Source organism: Condylura cristata, unplaced genomic scaffold, assembly GCF_000260355.1.
Source record: "Condylura cristata isolate star-nosed mole 26May11 unplaced genomic scaffold, ConCri1.0 scaffold00001, whole genome shotgun sequence".
Taxonomy (NCBI): domain Eukaryota; kingdom Metazoa; phylum Chordata; class Mammalia; order Eulipotyphla; family Talpidae; genus Condylura; species Condylura cristata.
In genome coordinates this window covers 63122699-63142198 of record NW_004567102.1, presented here as the reverse complement: position 1 = coordinate 63142198, position 19500 = coordinate 63122699, and the positions used below count along the sequence as shown (strand labels likewise).

The 19500-nt window shown below is 37.1% G+C and overlaps 1 protein-coding gene across 1 annotated transcript in view; it reads right to left on the bottom strand.

Moving 5' to 3' along the window:
- The window catches only part of NCOA7 (nuclear receptor coactivator 7), a 130541-nt gene that overhangs the window by 56277 nt on the left and 54764 nt on the right, over nucleotides 1-19500 (bottom strand). The window contains exon 3 of the mRNA XM_004673830.2: nucleotides 13586-13803. Coding sequence (XP_004673887.1) covers nucleotides 13586-13803 — 218 coding nt within the window. The remainder of the gene's footprint in view (nucleotides 1-13585; nucleotides 13804-19500) is intronic.

Genomic DNA, 19500 nt, shown 5'->3' with positions numbered 1-19500 from the left:
TGGGGCTGGAGAGGGGAAGAAGATCAAAACTGGGGTGGGAAGAAGAGCACATGGGACTACAGTGATGGAACCTGGGTGAACTGGTGGTGGGGAGTCCACCGGGATTACAAGTGAGATAAAAAATGCACAAAATGAAGAATGCTGTAAATATATACATACATATATACACACACCAAAAAAATGAATTTTTTTTTTTAAAAAATTTAAAAATCGAGGCCCTCCCTGGTGGCGCAGCGAGTTAAAGCACAGCACTAAGAAGCTAAAGCCACTTCCTCATGAGTTCGATTCCCGCCTGCCCCGGAGGTGACCACATGGCGTGGCAGACCTCTCCTGACCCACCCGCTGCTCCCCTCAGCAGTGTACTTCGTCCATCTGCCTGCCATGGAAATCTGGAAGTGAATAACTGTGAGATGAGATTTTCCAGAGTTAAAAATAAAGACCCTCTAGACAGACAGTGCTAAAGATCAATAAAGCAGGGGTAAGATAACTAGCTAAAATTGTAACAAGGTGAAGATGGAATGAAGGCTTAAAGGATTGTGAAAATTAGAAGTTACTATAGAAAAATAAGGTTTCAATAATGTGACTATTAAGATGAAATAAGGATTCATCCAGCATAGGATCTCAACACCAGGCAATGCACCAAGTAAGGAGTAAAAGAATGCCTTGTAGTAATGGCACCTGTGGGTAGCAGCTGCAGCTACAGCAGTGGTAGGTAAGGGGGTGGGATTCTGGCCTTAGGAGGATGGCACAATGTATCCGTTTCCTGTTGCTGCTGTAATATTATGTCAGTGGATCTAAATTAAAAATAATTATAAATTTACTATCTTACTGTAGTGCCAGGAGGCACAGAGCAGGTTTTCTATGACCCAAGTTAAAGGAGTCCTGGAGCTCTCAGTTACTTTTTAGGCTTTTAATGATTTTTCTCTACCATTTGCAGGGAGGCAGCAGGTGCAGGGCAGGCATGGGGGCAGGAGGCTGGGACCTTGCAGGCCTGCTAGCCCCATGTGAATCTTCATCCTTTCTAAGCTCTCTGGAGTTCTCTCATGGTCTCCCTGCCTCTTGTCCTCTGCTGCTGCGCGTCTATGCTCAGTCTCTCAGCTCAGGTACTTATGCACTCCCACACCCACTTACACACGTCCACACCTACTCCAGGCACCCTCCATCAGGCATCAATCATAGATGTTAATGACTGGAGGGTGGAAAAAACCTGATCGCTTCCACTTACCTTACACTTACAGGTCCATAGCTTCCAAGTCTGATGTAGGTTTCCATGAGCTAAAATCAGTGTTGACTGGCAGATTCTGGAGAAGGATCAACTTCAACACCTTCTCCAACCCCTAGAAGTAGGCTACTTTCCTGACTCAAAGTCCCTTCCTTCATCTGTTAAGCTAGCAATGCAAAGTGGAGATGTTCTCTCACAGCCAGTTTTCTAGTTCTCTCTTTTGTTGCTTCATTCACTTTTAAAGACCCTGGGGTTTACAATGAACATACCTGGACAACACAGCCTAATCTCCTTAAGGTCAGCTGATGTGCAACCTAAATTCCACCTTCAGTTTTGACCTTTGCCCTGTAACCTAACAAACAGGTTTTGTAAATTGGTTCACGCACATCTGGAGGTATTTCAGCTACCACAAATGCAGTATAGGTTTATGGGAAAGAATAAGAAAAGTCCAGATTCAAAGAAGAGAATTCAAGTAGAGATCATAAGTGTTTGTGTGCTGGGAAGCTGGGAGTTAACTGGGGGCTGGTAAGGGATTTTACACTGGTTACATGTTCTTATTCTGAGAAAAAACAAGAATGAGACAACAGCAATGTTATTCAACCTAAGTATCCTGTGACAGACCACCAGGGCCAGGTGCAGTCAGGAGAGGAGCCAATATTCACTGCTGTACTTGAAAACAGTAGAGACACCTGTCTCTACTGACTCCTGACTCGTGAGTGCAAAGTATCAAGGTAGTCATGGGAAGGAAAGAAGAGACCACATATAGCCCCCTTTTCCTGATATTATTTTGACAAGCACAAACAGAATATTGAAAATGACCACATTTTCAAGTTACATCAAAAACAATTCTCACTAGTCTTATACTTAGTTTGTGTGTGCTTCTCATTGCTTACGCCCCTTGAACAGTCCATTCTTTCTCTCCTTCCCTTTCTCATAAAATCATCTGAAACAGATACACAGACTGACAACACCAGACCCACAACATCCTCTCTAAAGAATGAAGAAAATGTCATGGCATCCACACAAAGGGACTCATACAGGCAAAGACTTCCTTTCTAAGGAAGGGATATCTTTATAGACAGGAGAATCTATTTACAATGACAGTCGTAACCCTATCCTGCGAACTGATACATTTGGCTATGGCAGTTTGATGTCACTAACCATAAAATCAGGTCATGTGTCAGCTCCCTCATACCACCAAATATCTTTCTGATTACAGTTGGTCTGGGGTCAAATGAGCTGGGTTCAACTAACAACACTGACACATTCTCATAGATATTTGATGATTATCAAGTTACTTGAAATCTCTGTGCCATTTATCTATAAAGTGAAGTGATGCCTGATAATGTTCTTCAAATAATTTAATGAAATAATTCAAGGAAACAGCAATTTGAATAAATAGCATGTTAAAAAATTATAAATAAGTTTTGTTCCAGAAACACAGAGTGATATAACATTAATGTGATTATTGTATGATGTCTAAAGGAAACAAACCATTTCTGTTTACTTGATACATGCTTAAAAATTTAACAAAACTAAGCGTGACCACAGTCTAGTTTTATAAAAGAAAGATTCTAGGATGTGCAGTGGGAGGGAACGATACTCATTACCCAACTCTACTCTCTTCCTTTTATTACTGTTCTGGGAGAAACAAGAGCCTAAGAGAAGTTTCAGCAAAGCTTTTAAGGCTTCTGGGCATAATAGCTCCTACTCCACTAATTACAATGAAAAAACTAACCTAATGTTTTGCAACTAACCACAAGTATTTAAGGTAAAAAAAATAAACTCTAGTGGAGATGAAAGCAGAAACACTACAAACATATGGAGACAGTTTGGAAAGCCCAAGCATGAAGGGGGAATCCCTGCCATTCACTAGAAGCCACTTTTTATGGCACTGTAAGGCAACACCCGTGTACAAAGGTACTCCGGGTCCCACTTGTTCCTTAATGGTCTCTCGAAAAACTAAGCACTATTGTAAACTCTCGTAAAGCGTTATCTGTTTAAACTGAGGTAGTGCTATGTCAGAAACCAAACCAAACATTAAAAGTAAAACGCAAACCAATATAAATACAAGAATTGCTACTATCATGGTGATATTTTGTTTTGTTCTGGAATATCCATTTAAAGTAATGGATAAGAAATATTAAATCTTGAAGAGAAATGAAATTTCCATTATTAGCATATAAATTGCCTACCTAAGAACCAACATCACAAAAACACCTAGAAACCATAAAGTTGTTTAATGAGGTGATCAGATATGAAAATTTTTCATGCTTGTAATGGAAATGCATTTGGAAACATCCCAGGCTCAGAGCTCTCAAATTAGAAAATATATAGCATATTTATAAATAAATAAGAAAGATAAGGTACACATATACATATGTATGTAGGTGTATGTATATGAAATGTTCCTCAACAGGAAATCTCATTCTTGTAAATACTTTATTTTCAAATTGATATTTACATTTAATGCAACAGGTAAATTTTTTTTTTAAATATGGAAAAGAGAAACATGCCACCTTGATAAGCAGGTTTATCTGGAAACTTAAATGCATAATACAATCCAAGATAATTTTTAAAAGATAAATGAAGGTAAGAAAGCCTTCTGGAGGTAAAAGTACATGATTATAAAGCCTCAGAAATTAAAGCACTGTGGTGAAATAACTAAGAATTGGAACTGAAGGAAAGACATTAGTGTAAAATAAAAGTGCCTTTATAAACCAGTAAGAAAAGATTGGCTTTTCCCCATTTTTGTCATATAACTTCATGCCTGGAGGCTTCAATATCAAAACAAGGAGTCCTACTCAGTCCCTGGCTCCAGGTATGTCCTCGACAATTAACATTATTTAATCAGTTTTCCAGCAAGAAAGTGAGGATGCTTTCCATGGAGTGTTCCTGTCAGGACTGGATAAGGCAGTTCAGCTCAGGTTAAGTATTATGTGAAGTGAGAAGCAAGGACTCAGGACTTTCTTTTAAAAGCTTAAGGACTATTATTAATTGATTAGGGTAAGCATTGGCTGACGTTTGGAGAAAAATCTAGATTATTCTCAAATCAATTCAAATGAATTGAATTTTTTTTTTTTAAGATTTATTTATTTGTGCATACAGAGCTGGGGTACAGGCCAGAGGCTCAGGGGCGGTGAGAGGCTCCACCAGAGACAGAGTGGGGAGCAGAACAGGCAGATCAACGAAGTACACTGCTGAGGGGAGCAGCGGGCGGGTCAGGAGAGATCTGCCACACCATGTGGTCACCCTGGGGCAGGCGGGAATAGAGCTCATGCAGAAGCGGCTTTAGATTCTCAGTGCGGTGCTTTAACCCACTATGCCACCAGGGAGGGCCCGAATTGAAGTTTTAATAGTAAAAAAAAAATGTCTCTGAAGAAAATATAGGACTAGTATTTACCTAAAGAAATATCTCTTCCTCAGTGACGTACACTACCCAATTTTTGGTTTGTCAAAAGCACAACTGAAATTTTCTGTATTGATACGTAGAATCTTCAGTGTAACTACTGGAATACCTGAATAATAAGTTGTTATGATGACATTTTAAAAGGTCTCTCATGAGGAGCCTTCATGTCCTATGCTTGAAAAGTGCAGTGATATGGGGGAAGAATTAACTCCATACCAATATAAACTCCAGATTTTTTCCTCTGTTGACACAAGGGGAAATGCCATGCAGGAGGTGTTATTTTTCCTCCTTCAAACACTTCACAGGCAATATAGTCCTTGATGAAATAGCTGTAAGGAAAACAAGTCTGCCATACAAGAAGGACAAGAATGTTGTTTATCAAGCAACACTTTACCTCTCTTCCTCAGAGAACCCTGTGAGCACAGAGCGTGTCCTTGTGTCCGGTGAAATGACTACTAATTTACTCTGTAGCCAAAAACAGATTATTCTGGTTGTTCTGTCAGCATAAATGACTTATGATTCATAAAACTAGTGAGTGTTTTTAATGTAACTACATATATGACTAGGTCGGGTAAGTAAGTTCACAGAGAAATTTCAACCTTGCCATTAATCATGTTATAGCTCAGGGAAAAGTAACTCCAAGTATAGTCAACTTCTCCTTCCTTACTAAGAAACCACAGAGTTCTTGAGGCAGGGGAGAAGACGCTAATATATGTAACATTTGCTTTGTTTTTTTTCAGAACTGACACAGGGGAAGCAGAGGATGATTCACCTAGGTAACAGAAAGAGGGGCTCAAATCCCTGTTTCTCACTGACCCCCTGTGGGATCCTGTGATGAGTTACTCAGTTTCTAGATGTTTCCATTTGTAAAAGAGACTGCTACCACCTGAAGTAGATCATGATGGATAGTAAGTAATGAAGTAAAGTGTTTAGTCCACAGAGACACTCATCTACAATAGGTTCTTGCTGTTCTTTCCTTTATCTGCTGCTACTTCTTTCCTTCCCATCTCCTTTCTGTTCTCTGAAAACTCTTTTAAAATGGCCTTTTACTATTTATATAGATAAAGGGCTTAATTGAGTAAACTTAAACTTTAGAAAAAATGTGGAAATATAAAAATCAATTCTATATAAATCAAAACCATATAGAATCATTAGAAATTATAGTCAAACAAAAGAAAATACAAATCACCAATTTTACTCCCATTAAAAGTGAACCAAAATTTGCATTCTGGTGACCATACTTCCAGCTGTTTTCCATGTCCCTCTTTATATCTATAAAGGTGAAACAAAATGAAATCATAATCTATATGCTATTGCCAAACTACTTTTCTACTGTAGCAATATTTTGTGAAAATTTCCCACTTCAATAACAGTTTCTCTGTAGCATTTGAAAATGGCACATAGTATTTATGTTTGTTGTTTTTATCTTATTTTATCATTGCATTTTAAACAATGCAATGATAGTCACTAGTTAAGCCCCATATGCCCTTGATGATTTCTTTTAGATGAATTTCTACAAACAGAATTATTGTGTCAAAGTAGGCAAAAGGTTAGGACTCATAATAAAAATGATCAAACTATCTTCCAAAAAAAATTTGACCACTTTACTTTTCCATCATTAATGTATTAGAGTATTTTTCCTTTGTCCCTCCCCGTTACTTCCAATTTGATTTTTCAAAATCATTTAAGCTGAACAATCAGTAGTCATATTTAGTCTGATCTCTTATACTACCCTCAGCTCAAATCACATTTAGGCAATTTCTTTAACAGTGAGTTCTTAATGCAGAAGTGACATGACATGGTAGATTAATTAGGGAATGGAATTTGCAGACCACTATGATTATAATGGGACTAGACTGACCTCAAGATCAAAGTACAACAGGTTTTTTTTTGTTTTTTGTTTTTTGTTTTTTTTTTTGTCTTTTTAAGACAGCTGCTTGATTCGGCAACTGTACCTTTTGCTCCAACAATAAGAAAAGATTACAGTATATTTGATGAATAGGAGTGCTTGAGTTACGAAAGGAAAGAGAAAGAATGCCCCTTGAGCAAAATAATCACAGCCAGGTTACCAGGGGCTAGGAGATGGGATAAGCAAGGAGACCTTGGTCAAAGGGTATGAATTTTTGTTATGAGTACATTCTGAAGCTCTAATGTACAGCATGGTGATTACACTTATTAATATTGTTTTATATACTTGAAAGTTGCTGAGAGATCTTTAGTGTTCTTTCCACACCAAAAAAAAAAAAAAGTAATTATGTAACCTGATGAAGGTTTTAGCTAAAGCTATAATTATTACTTTGCAAAATTACAATACACATACACACACTTATAAATGCATTCATATATGCCTACACATATAAAGTAATGTCAGTTATATTTAAATAACTGGAAAATGACAATGATGTCATTTTGTATTTATAATCATATTTACAATGGTTATATGTTTTTATGTTCAATGAGTTGCAACATTCACCAGCAATTCTTTTATAATTTTTCATTCTTGAGAGTTAGATTTTGAGATATATATCAGTTAAGAAAGAACATCATTCCCTCTCAATAAATTTGTTTCAGGAAAGGTATGACCCAAGAGGGTTGTTTCTTAAGACCTTGCATGTCTGAGAATGTCTTTCAGCTTGAAAAACAACTTTTGAGTCACAATTCTGAAAAAGACGGAATTCCTCTTGTGTTTACTCCTGCATAAAATTCTGTGCCTAACTATCATTTTGCTCCTTTGTCACTGATGGCATTTTAAAGGACTGCTTTAGCCATATATCCATGATCTGTAAACATTTAACAATTTCTCTAAGTGAAGGTTTTGCCTTTAATTCTACCTATAGTAATTTTTTTGATTTCTAGACTCAGGAGTGATTTTCACCTAGGGAAAGCACTCTTTTTGTTTTCTTTTTACAATATTAGTTTTCTTTTTTGTACAGGCCAGAGGGGCAGGAGGATGAGAGGATTCATCAGACAGAGTAGGGAGCAGAACAGGTAGATTGACTGAAATACACTGCTGAGGGGAGCAGTGGGCTTGTCAGGAGAGGTCTGCTACACCATGTGGATCACCTCCAGGGCTGGGGATCGAGCATGCACTGAATTTGCTGCAGCTCACTTGCAGTGCTGCATCCTAAGCCATTGCTCCAGGAAAGCACTCTCACACAACATGGGATTCCTGCTTTGGTTCCCATCGCTTTAACCTCATCAGCAAGAGCAACTTTGATTCTCAGATACCTCCCTCAAACCTGTCCTATGAATCCTCGTCTCTTATTACTTGCATTCCTTCCACAATGATCCTGTGCATACTGGAGTACTCAGGTTTGTCCTGTTGACCACTTCATTTCCATGGTTAATACTCACTCAAACACTAAGCACCTACCTTCTTGATGACCCCAGGAAGCACCGGTCTAGAATTATTTCTACCCTAATTGTTTCCATCTATCTTATCCCCAAGATCCTCAAATCTTTATATTCTGTTTCATCAAAACAAAATCAGATTCTTGATTTTTTTTTCCACATGAAAATCCATCTTACACTGTATTCTTTGATTCTTTGAGCTCTAACATGCCAGAATGATCATTATTCTTGGACAGAAGAGTGATATCATTACATGTTTGTGGCTTGACCTACTTTTTTTTTTTGACCTACTTTTATGTTTGGAAATTAATTTGTCAAACTAATATAGCTGGTTTTCTGAACTTGACGTGTGAAGCAAAAACAACTGACAGCAATGAAATCTTCACATAATTTTTTAAAAAGTAAGAAAAAAAATGTGTAAAAGGAAAAGTCAAGGTTGTGGTTGGGAGAAATTAACTCAGTAGTGGGTTACTTTTATGTTGTGAAAGTCACAAATGTTCATCAAAGAAAAAATGGAAACTTTTACTGGTTATTCTTATTAAATATCTTGTGAATTTAGGAAGAAAACTGTTATTTTAAATATTTAATTTTAACAATACAAATTCATTATTAAAAAGCAAATTCATTCTTTACATTGCAAACATTCTCAAAATAAATCTGTGATCAAAATAATCACAAAACTGGCCATATTTCCTTTTTTGTGTGTGTTTATTTGTGATACAATAACCTCCAAATATACTTCTCTTAAGATTTCTATTTTATGATCCAAGATTCTTGGTGTTAATCTTTTATATTAAAAGCCCTACAGAATCAGATAATTATTTATTCCAACTTAGGCTTGCCTCCTGTATTTATAAAATGTCGCCATTTCTTTTGAATCTTACATTTACACACCTGTGTTTCAGTTGAACTTCCTTATTGATATGTTATGCATATTTGTAAATTTCCTATTCCCATCTGCATTTCTATAGGCAAAGATGGGTACTATTTTAAGATTAGGGAAAAATTAATTTCTTTAATAGAAGAGAATTGTGTGATATTATTCACATCAATTTAATTAATTTTAATATTATATTATGGCCCAATTTTTAATGCACATATAAATATCCCAACATATCTCTGTCAAATTTAAGGTATTAATTATAAGCTATCATAGTTATTAACTATAATAACTATAATATAGTTATTAATAACTATAAGTGAAAAAATGCTGTATATCTGAAAATACAAATGCAATCTCAGAAACACTGAGTTCACTTATTCTAAAAGTGTGTTTGATTTTTTTTTTTGCAATGCTTACTGTGTGCCAAGTGCTTTGCTAAGTGCTGGATCTAGAATCAACTTGGAACCATCTGCCTCAAATGTAATTATTCATTTCCTTTCTCCTCTCTCAACAGCAAAATAAAACATTCTTAGAATTGGGACTGTCCTAGTGATTCAATATTTCTATCATGTCTTTTTATCAGCATCTTAACCGATGTGTTTTTCTAAGTGTTGGGCCACAGCAATGATTACTCAAGACTTCCATTAGGTATAAATAAATCTACGGAACCAAGTAAAAACATTTTGTCAAATATACATCCTTAGCTCAGGTAGGTAATGTTGTAAATGTGGAAATGGATACTATGGAAAGTATTTTCTTTTGTGTTGCTAATAGAACTTTAAAATTGTCTACTCCTTTTACATTTACTCTATTATTAGTCTTCTATATTTTCTGATTAATATTAAAAATAACTATGAAATAAGTAATATGTACAAAATGAAAAAGAAATCAAAACTCCTTTGCAATTTTATACTGTCAATCATTAACTTTCTTAACTTTTGATAGTGTATTTCCTGGATGACTTTTTACACATATGAATTTACCTATTACTAATAAAGTGGCAATTTTTCACCCTTGAAAGTTAAGCCCTTCTTGACGTGTCCACTAAGTACCTCAAAATCATCTCTTAATATCAATTCACTATCTTTCTTCCTCCTTTTTCAGTTTCATCAAATCTTGATGCAGTTCTCTTTCCTCTTCACATTTCTCCCTCACACTTGTAACCAAATACTGCTCTTTCTGTGTGTACACAAACTCTCCTCAGAGTGCCCTTTCTCCTAGGTCCTAGTCTCCAAACAGAAAAACCTGCCTTCAGGCTCACTGCCACACAGCTATATTATCATAAAACAGAGTTGATGGAATTTTCCTATCTCCCTGTTGACAATAAGACAAAGCCCAATGCTGAGTGTGGCTAAGAACCTCCCATTTTAGCATATTTTCTCCTCTGACTAGAGACACCATAAGAAACAGTGAACTGGAGTTCAGACTACTCTTCACTTGAGTGTAATGCTCCACCTACTGGTGCAGAACAGTCTCCTGGGATGCAAAACTTAAGATGTGCTAGGTCAGTCCTGTGATATGAAGCAAAAATGGCAGTCAGATAGCCAGATGTGAAAATGGAAGGGAACTCTGGGATTCAGTGGTTTCATTCAAGCAGTGGATTTTCCTAAGGAAAAGCCCCAAATCTCTAAACAAGTTGTTATCACTGCCATTTCTGAGAAACAAAAAGTTAGATTGACATCTCTTTACTTATTGCTCCCAGTTATAATCACAGGATAATTGTGATCATATTATCACAAATAATATTTGTGATAATTGTGTTGTCACCTGTATCCTTCCAGGATTTCCATGAAACTCAAATCAAAACAGTGTTCATCTGTATGTTTACTCATCCATTCAATGCACATTTAAAGAATATCTGCAATGCTGCAGATTCTGCACAAGCTAACAATACAGCATCTAAATCATACAGCCTATAAATAGGGAAGCAGATGAATAATTCCAAGATGACAATGCAAAAGGGAAATCTAACCTTGACAGAGAAGGAGAAAACTTGCTGGAAGAAATGATCACTGAGCAGATTTTGTGAAGCTAAGTGAATTACATAGGTAGAGTCAAAGGTTTTGTGAGTTACTTAGGTAAAGTGAAGAGAAGGGTTTCTTTCAGACTCAAAGTATTACACATTCAAAAGAGGCACCGTTAAATGCTATCCCAACGTAGTGCCCACAGGGAACAGCATCGGCCTACAAAGAAACCTCAGTAGATAGGGCTCTACCAGCCTCTGTCAGGAAAACCATACAGAGCAAAATGTCTCAATTTAAAACACTATGTAAGCAACAGAATTTGAAAGAAGGATGAAGAAAGACACCATTTTAAACACTATAAAAAAAGCATTTTCAGGGCCCTCCCTGGTGGCACAGCAGGTTAAAGCACAGCACTAAGAAGATAAAGCCACTTCAGCATGAGTTCGATCCCCAGCCCCAGAGGTGATCCACATGACTCGGCAGACTTCTCGTGACCCGCCCGCAGCTCCTGTCAGCAGTGTACTTCATCAGCTGGCCTAAAATGTCTAATGTCTGTCAGTCATATATAACAGAATATGTGAACTGCAATTTCCCATAATATTCTTCCACTTTGGGGGAATATGGGAGAATACTCAACACTTTAAGTTTTTAAGAGGAAGTTTTCTAATCCCAAGGAAAACTCTTTCAATAAATTGGAAGTTATTGCATTTTATGAAATACTGAATGACTTGAGATTAAAAGTTAAGCTATTAAGCTATTTGATACTTGTAATCACACCAACCCAATAGAATGCTACATAGCACAGGCTTTTGGGGGGCACATCACTTGTTTGCCTCTGTTGGAACAATGTCAGTACTTACTAACAGCCTATCATGTGTGACATATAAAGAAAACATATTTCTCATACATATTTGGTATTCACCCATAGTTCCTGACTCACAGTTCCCAAACCTTCTGGACTTCCAAACGTTGAAAGTGTTCAACATATCTTTAGTTAAGATGAGCCCTCACTATTTTTGACAACATGATGGAAATGGAAGGGATTATGCTAAATGAAATAAGTTGGAAAGAGAAACACAACACCAGATGGTTTCATTTATATGTGGAATATAGAGATACAAGATAAAAGGGTCAGAAAAAACTGAACCAGTAACAAATTCCAGAAATCTGATTTTGAAAATGTGGTAAATAAATAAAGAGAGGTAATTCAATGGACTATGGTGGAAGGCTGTGGGTGCCTTGGAAGTGGGGAACATCTAAGGCTGTGGGTGCATCTGAGGAGATATAACCTAAGTCTTTGAATAATATATTATATTTAGACCAATTTTACCTCAGCGAAAATAAACAAAGGAGTTTTCTAGGGAAAAAGTCTTTTTTATATGAAGAAGGTGACCTTTGTAAAGTACCTGAAGGGGAGGGGGGCTGGTTGCCAAGGAAACCAACAATAAACAAAAGTTGAATTTTCAGTTCTGCCCTTTGATTTCAGAGAGGGGTTAGATTGAATTCAATTACCAATGGTGCATGATTCAAGTAGTCATGCCTGTGCGATGAAGTCTGCACAAAAATCAAAAGTAGGAGGGGCTCTGATGAGCTTCCTCATCAGAGAAGACCAGTGACCTTGCCAGACCCCAATTCCAAGGGGACAGATCTTTATTTTGGGGTACTTTATCCGATGTATCTCTTCATCTGGCTGCTGACATCTATGTTTTAGTGTCTTTTTAGTGTTTTGATGAACTAGTATGTAGATAGACTTTCTGAGCTCTGTGAGTCCCACTGGCAAATTAATCCAACTGAGGAGGAGGTTGTGGGTAATTCAGATTGGTATCTAGTTGGTCAGAAGCACATGTTATGAATAACCTGTGCTTACAACTGCCATATGAAGTAGAGGGCAGTCTTGGGTGATTGAGCCCTTAACATGTGGACTACTCTGATGCTATGTCCAGGTAGAGTCAGAATTGATAGTGCCATCTACTGGTGTCTGAGAATTGCCTATTGGTATGGGGAACCCTTCCCCACAAACTTACATTGGAATTGACTTCATGGACTCTTGTTCACACCCAAACAGCGGCCCATTTCAACTCTGATAAACATTATTAAATGTTCACAGAACTCCCTTTACTCTATCATTCAGCCTAGCAATCTTAATATACTATGTGCCACATCAAGTTGGTAGTCCTGCTTCCTTTTCTTTGCATACTCTTTTCAACATACTGCAGGCATATAGGGAAAAGAACAGTAGGTTGAGATGAACGATGCAAGCAAGATTATCATCTCCATGATATGGCCCTTTCAATAATGCAGTTTCAGGTCAATGACTGTTCTGAAGAACTATATAAAATTATGGACTCATTTTAAGATAATACTTAACCAAAACTCCCAAGTACTCCATTTTCTATTGTCTAGCTGAAGCCAAGAAGTACAGACAGCTCTACCAAAACTTTGTTGGATATCTATATATACTAAGAAACACACTTCTCATTCAGACAAAGTGAGCCAAAACTCAAATAATAAATATCACTTGATACTTATTAGCACAAACTGTGTTCTAGATGCTGGGAACACAAAGGTCAAGAAAGGCCACCACCATTATTTCATTGCCATCCCTTTACAAAAGATTATGTATGTAAAGGAGGGGCTGGAGGCACATAGTAACTTCTAAATAAGCTATTATAATGATGATAAGTTACAAATTAGTCTTTGAAAATTATTACAGATTTTATAAATGAACATGCTGCAGTGTTGCCATCAATACTCACCAACACTATAATATCTCTTTAGTTCTGTACGCCTGATCTCCTTTAACTGATTATTTTTTCTCTTTTTTTTTTCATCAGCAATATACTCTTCCACAGCAATGTTGCATTTATCTTGTTCTAAAGTGAGTGTATTAGTATCTTCGTCTCCAGTTTGTGTCCTTGCAGCTAGAGCTGAGGCTGTCTCTGCATTTTGTTTGGCTTGCTTTTTCTTTTTCAACCTAGGAATAAAGGGAGAGGGAAAATGGAGAAATTATTTGCTGGGAGCAATTATATTAATTTCATGCTGCTGTGTTTTAAGAAATTAATTCCTTGCTGCTAAGTGTTAAGAAACTGATATATAAAAACAAAAACAAAACAAAAAAAAACCACTTTGGGGCCCTCCCTGAGGGCAACAAATTATAGAGCAGCACTAAAAGCTAACTGTAGCTGCTTGGGAAGGAGTTCGATCCCTGGCCAGGGAAGTGACCCACATGGCACAGCAGACCTCTCTTGTCTCCCCTTACAGTGTATTTCAGTCCATCTAACTGTTCTGTTCCCCAATGTCTCTGGTGAATCCTCTCCTCCCCCCACCCCTTGCCCTGCATTTCTGGCCTGTACCCCAGTTCTTGTATGCATAAATAAATGAATCTTTTTTAAAAACACTTTTTTTTTATTATTAACTATATCCCAATTTTTTTAAAAAAAAGATTTATTTATTTGTGCATATAAGAACGAGGCCAGAGGTGTAGGGGGTGAGAGAATTCACCAGAGACAGAGTGGGGGGCAGAACAGGTGGATCTATTGAAATACAGTGCTGAGGGGAGTAGATGATGAGATAGGAGAGGTCTACTGTGTCATGTGTGTCACCTCTGTGGCCAGGAATGGAGCTAGAGCTATAGCGCTGGGGAGAGCTTCATAGGGAAAGCTGAGACTTCACCGCGTGTGCCACCAGGGAGCCCCTGTTTTTTTTCCTTTCTAATGGCAGAAATTCTTATATGTGTCCTTCAGGTTTAGATCCACAGAAAATTTTTTAAATCTTAGAAAACTTGGTAAAGTGCTCTGATCTGAGAATAAAACTATATACTTCTATAGGCTTATTAAATACTGTGGAATTTTAAAAATCCAATTAGTTTCCATATTAAAATGTCATGTTTGGAGTGTTCCATTTTTAAAGTACTTCTAGTTTTCAATGTCACCTTTGAGCTGATGCACATTTATAAAGACAATTCCTTTGTAATTGGCTTGCATTGGGTACAAAGATTTTGCAAGGTGTGAACTGGTTCAGGCCTGAATAATTCTTTCTCCCTTAAACACATACACATTAGTGCTGACAAAAGAACTGCATTTCCTGGGCGAGAGGATGCTCTAGTGACAACATAGATACATACATATATATATATATAGTTGTGATTACTAATAGCTGACCAATGCACTCATGAGCAATGAGACATGAGCTCTGAAAGTTCACTGTAAAATCCTCCCTTCAAAGAATGAAAATATATTGTTAACATCTTTCTAAGGGGGGATAGCTGCCAATCTGATAAATGTGATATAGGTTAATGCTGCTGAGAATTCTTTTTATGGTTTTACCTTTTGGGCCTTCTATTTTGTTCTTCAAGTCAGCTTACAGTCATCCAAATAAAACATTCCCACAACTGTGTTTTTTTATCATTAAGTTATGATAAACCTAAAAAAGGTCTTACAAGAACATAAACTCCCTTTATTTCACCTAACGTTTCTAATGATCCCAAAATGTACATATTTGCATCATGGACCAAAAAAATGTCAAGGTAGGCTTAATATTTGATTGCTATGACCCTAACTTTTGTTAATTTATTTTGTTATGCTACATTTGTCTTTCCTTAAAATATCACAGTTATATAAAACAAGTGCTTGGGCCCTCCCTGGTGGCGCAGCGGGTTAAAGCACAGCACTAAGAAGCTTAAGCCACTTCCACCACATGAGTTCGATCCCCGCCTGCCCCGGAGGCGACCACATGGCGAGGCAGACCTCTCCTGACCCGCCCGCTGCTCCCCTCAGCAGTACTTTGTTGATCTGCCTGTTCTCTTCCCCACTCTGTCTCTGGTGGATTCTCTCACCCTCCGCATCTCTGGCCTGTATCCCAGTTGTGTACGAATAAATAAATCTTAAAAAAAAAAAAAAGCGCTCATTATTCACTCTTCTCTCACTACTGTAACTAGCCCTGTCAACTCTAACTTTTTCCCAGATTCACCTCTATTTTTTTTATCTCTGCCTCCACTGGGCCATTTTAGCTTTATCTTTCTGACAACTGTTTGACACAATATCATTCATCATTACTTGTTTTATTCTGAAAATAATACACATGCATGTTGGAGAAAAAAGCAGAAAATACAGAAAAGTAAAAAGAATAACACAAATCAGATACTAATACTAAGAAGTAATCAGATCCCAGATATTATGTAAAAGCCAAAAGATAAGGGCAATTACACTAGTCAGATCTTACAGAAGGGCAGAGGATGGGGCAGTGTGGCTCAGTGACAGGAATCCAAGCTTCTTATTTTGCCTTTCTAGAAAGAGATACTACAGCACTGGAATCTACTGGCCTACTTACATTAAAATTTTGTACACTTGTAAGATATGCATTCCTCATATCTTACAGCATCCCAGCCCAGATTTAGCAAACTGAAAAAATAAATAGGATGACAGTGCTAAAGAAAGTACTCATGGTAGCTATATAAAAACATTCCTTTGGAGTTTTTTCCTTTTTAAAAGGAAATAATACTGGCAGCAATCAAAGCTCGGGCCTTGAGCAAGTTCCTTTCTTTGTCTCTGCAGAGGTCAGTCCCATTGGAGGCAACTGAACAGGCATCAAGTGCTCAGAGTAGGTTTCACTACATCAGCACTTTAGTGAAAGCTTCCTGAAGGCCGGGATTTAAGTTTTGTTAAATGCTGTAATCTCAGGTCTGCATGGTACACACCAGGTATTCCACAAATAGTTCTTGAATGAATGGGTGGATAAATGAGGCCAGGTTTGAACTCAGTTGAGTTCAAACTGCTCTTAGACAATGGGGTTCTACAACATGCCATTTCTCAGCTTTCTCTAATTAGCAGCATGTTTTGAAAAATAAACTCCTGTCTCCTTATTTAATTTAAAAAGAAAATACATTAACCCAATATAATTTAAAATGTATTAAGCTACAAATCTCTTTAAATAACATTAAATGACAAGTTCTATATGACTTCTTCATTAATTCCATAATTTCAGGTCCAAATTTTCTGTAAAAACTGTCAGAGGCGGGTCCTCCCTGGTGGTGCAACGGGTTAAAACACAGCACTATGAAGCTATCACAGACACTGTAGCATGAGTTCGATCCCATGCCATGGAGGTGACCCAGATGGTGTGGCAGACCTGTCTTGACCCACCTGCTGCTCCCCTCAGCAGTGTACTTCATCAATCTGCCTGTTCTGCTCCCCACTCTATCTCTGGTGAATCCTCTCACCCTTGTATCTCTGAGCTGTACCCCAGTTCTTTAGTCATAAATAATCTTTAAAAAAAAAGGGGGGGGGTCACAGGTATAAATATCTAGCATGGCCTTATCCAGTATGGTAGTCATTAGCCAGTTACCTGTGGTTATTTAACTTAAAATTAAATAAAAATTTAAAATTTAAACTGGTCTTCAGCAGCAAAAGCTACATTTCAAGAGCTTTTGCTAATGGGTATTATAATAGACACATATAAGACACTTTTATCATCCCAGAAAGTATTGACAACAATGACCTAGGGTTATTGATTCAACGATTAATCTTATTGTTAAGAGGTAGAGAGAAGGAGGAAAATAGAAATCATTTAATAGTGAAGGCTTATTAAATACATGCAGAAGACACGTTTATAAGAGGTACACACCCACAAAAATGATAAAATTAGTTTCCTGCAAAAGAAAATGAGTAGCAGGGGGGAAAAAGTAAGAAAAAATGCTTCTCACTGTGTTCCCTTTCTTATCATTCATATTTATACAACATATGAGTCAAAATTTCTTATAAGTATTTAGTCTTTGAAGTTTCCTACCTAAGAACAGTATAAGCACAATTTTGCACATTCTGTTGATGTTTTTAAATTGAGTTTATTTATTTTTGTTGAGCTTTATTTGTTAAAAATATTATTAGGAAAATTTGAAAAGTTTTCTCCTAACAGTAACTACTCTTGAGTAAACCAATGAACAAAGTGCCCTGCTGTGTACTTTATAAATATTTCCCTGTCTTCACAAAAGCAAAATAAAGTAGGCAATCTTATCTTCATGTTACAGATAAGAAAAAGAAGGCTGAGGAAAAATGAGAGCCATTTCTCAAGGTCACATGGCACAGTTAAGCAGTGAAGGGCTTTACAAAGCTCAGTTTACGCCAACTGCCAGATGGCCCTCCAGAACCTCTCAAAATCATTCTTCAGCACAATGTATATCTGAGTTTTAAAATAAGATGCACTGGACTTTGGAGAGTATGTGATCTACTTGGGGAGAGCAGTCTGTCAATCTAGTGGGCTCACCGAGAGCACACTCACACAAAGGACTTAGGATCTGGGTTTGGCTCTCCCTATAATCGACTGTGGCCTTCTTGGGAAATACAATAAATTCCTCAGAACTTCTGAAGTAAACAAAAGCAAGAGGTTGACATGAATTTCAAGGTCCTATTTGGCTTTAACCATCACACATGGCTGAGATTCGGAAATGTGCTAAAGATGTTTTGAGATTTAAAAAGTCATTTTAAACCTGATCTAAACCTTCCCAAGAGCCTACACATCCATGGGCTTCCTAACATCTGATTACATTTTCCTTTCACGGCAGAGCTCCCTGCTCTGGGGAAGTCCAGAAGCCAGGACAGACACCTTTTATATGCCAAGGACATTAAAAAAAATGCAGAAAAGCACTGCTTTGAGATATATAACTAGTAACTACATAAACAAAAGTAGGAAATGTTAGAATTGACTAATTCTAAGGACAATACAGTCCTCTTTTTTGTTTTGGAATTTCCCCCGTTTTTTGTTTGAGTTTTACATTTCTGTAAGCATTGTCCTTGGTGCCTCATTTCACGGAGTTATAGGTAAGGGGGGATGAGAGTTGGCGCAACACCAGAGGACAGATTAATGAATGAGAGGAAGTCACAGTGAAGTAAACTTTAATTCATGTACTGTCTAACAGGGCAAAAGAATCATGGAAATGACTATTCCAGAAAGTGGTGAACTCCCCATCACTGGAAGTATTCAAGCAAGTGAGGTACAAGTTCTGGCCTCCAACCATATACTGACAGCCCTATATGTTTTTATTGAGGTATAAATGACTATAATGTAATTTCAGGTATATGACTCCATTCAATAAATGTATAATTGCGAAATGACCACCACAAACAGTCTAGTTAATGTCCATTACCACAGTTTTCTTATGCTGAGAAATTTTAGGATCTATTATTTTAATAACTTTCAAATAAAGAATACAATATTGCTATATTACAATATTGCTATAGTCATCATGCTGTATATCACATTATGGGAACTGTATACCCTATAAATGGAAGTTGGGAACATTTGACAACCTTCATCCAAATTTCTCACTCTCCAACAGTCTTCTTTAATAAAAATATTTCAAATTTCTTCTGTAGAGAACTAAACACACTAACATAAAAGATGTGGGTGTATATTCCTAGGTATCTACCCAAAAGACACAAAAACACTGATTCAAAAAGACACCTGCACCCCCGTGTTTATTGCTGCTTTATTTACAATTGGAAAGACACGGAAACAACCTAAGTGCCCAAAAGTGGATGACTGGATTAAAAAGATGTGGTACATATACACAATGGAATATTACTCAGCAACCAAAAAAAAACCATAAACACATGCCTTTTGCAGCAACATGGATGGAGCTGGAAAAGATCAAGCTTAGTGAAATAAGCCAGAAAGGAAA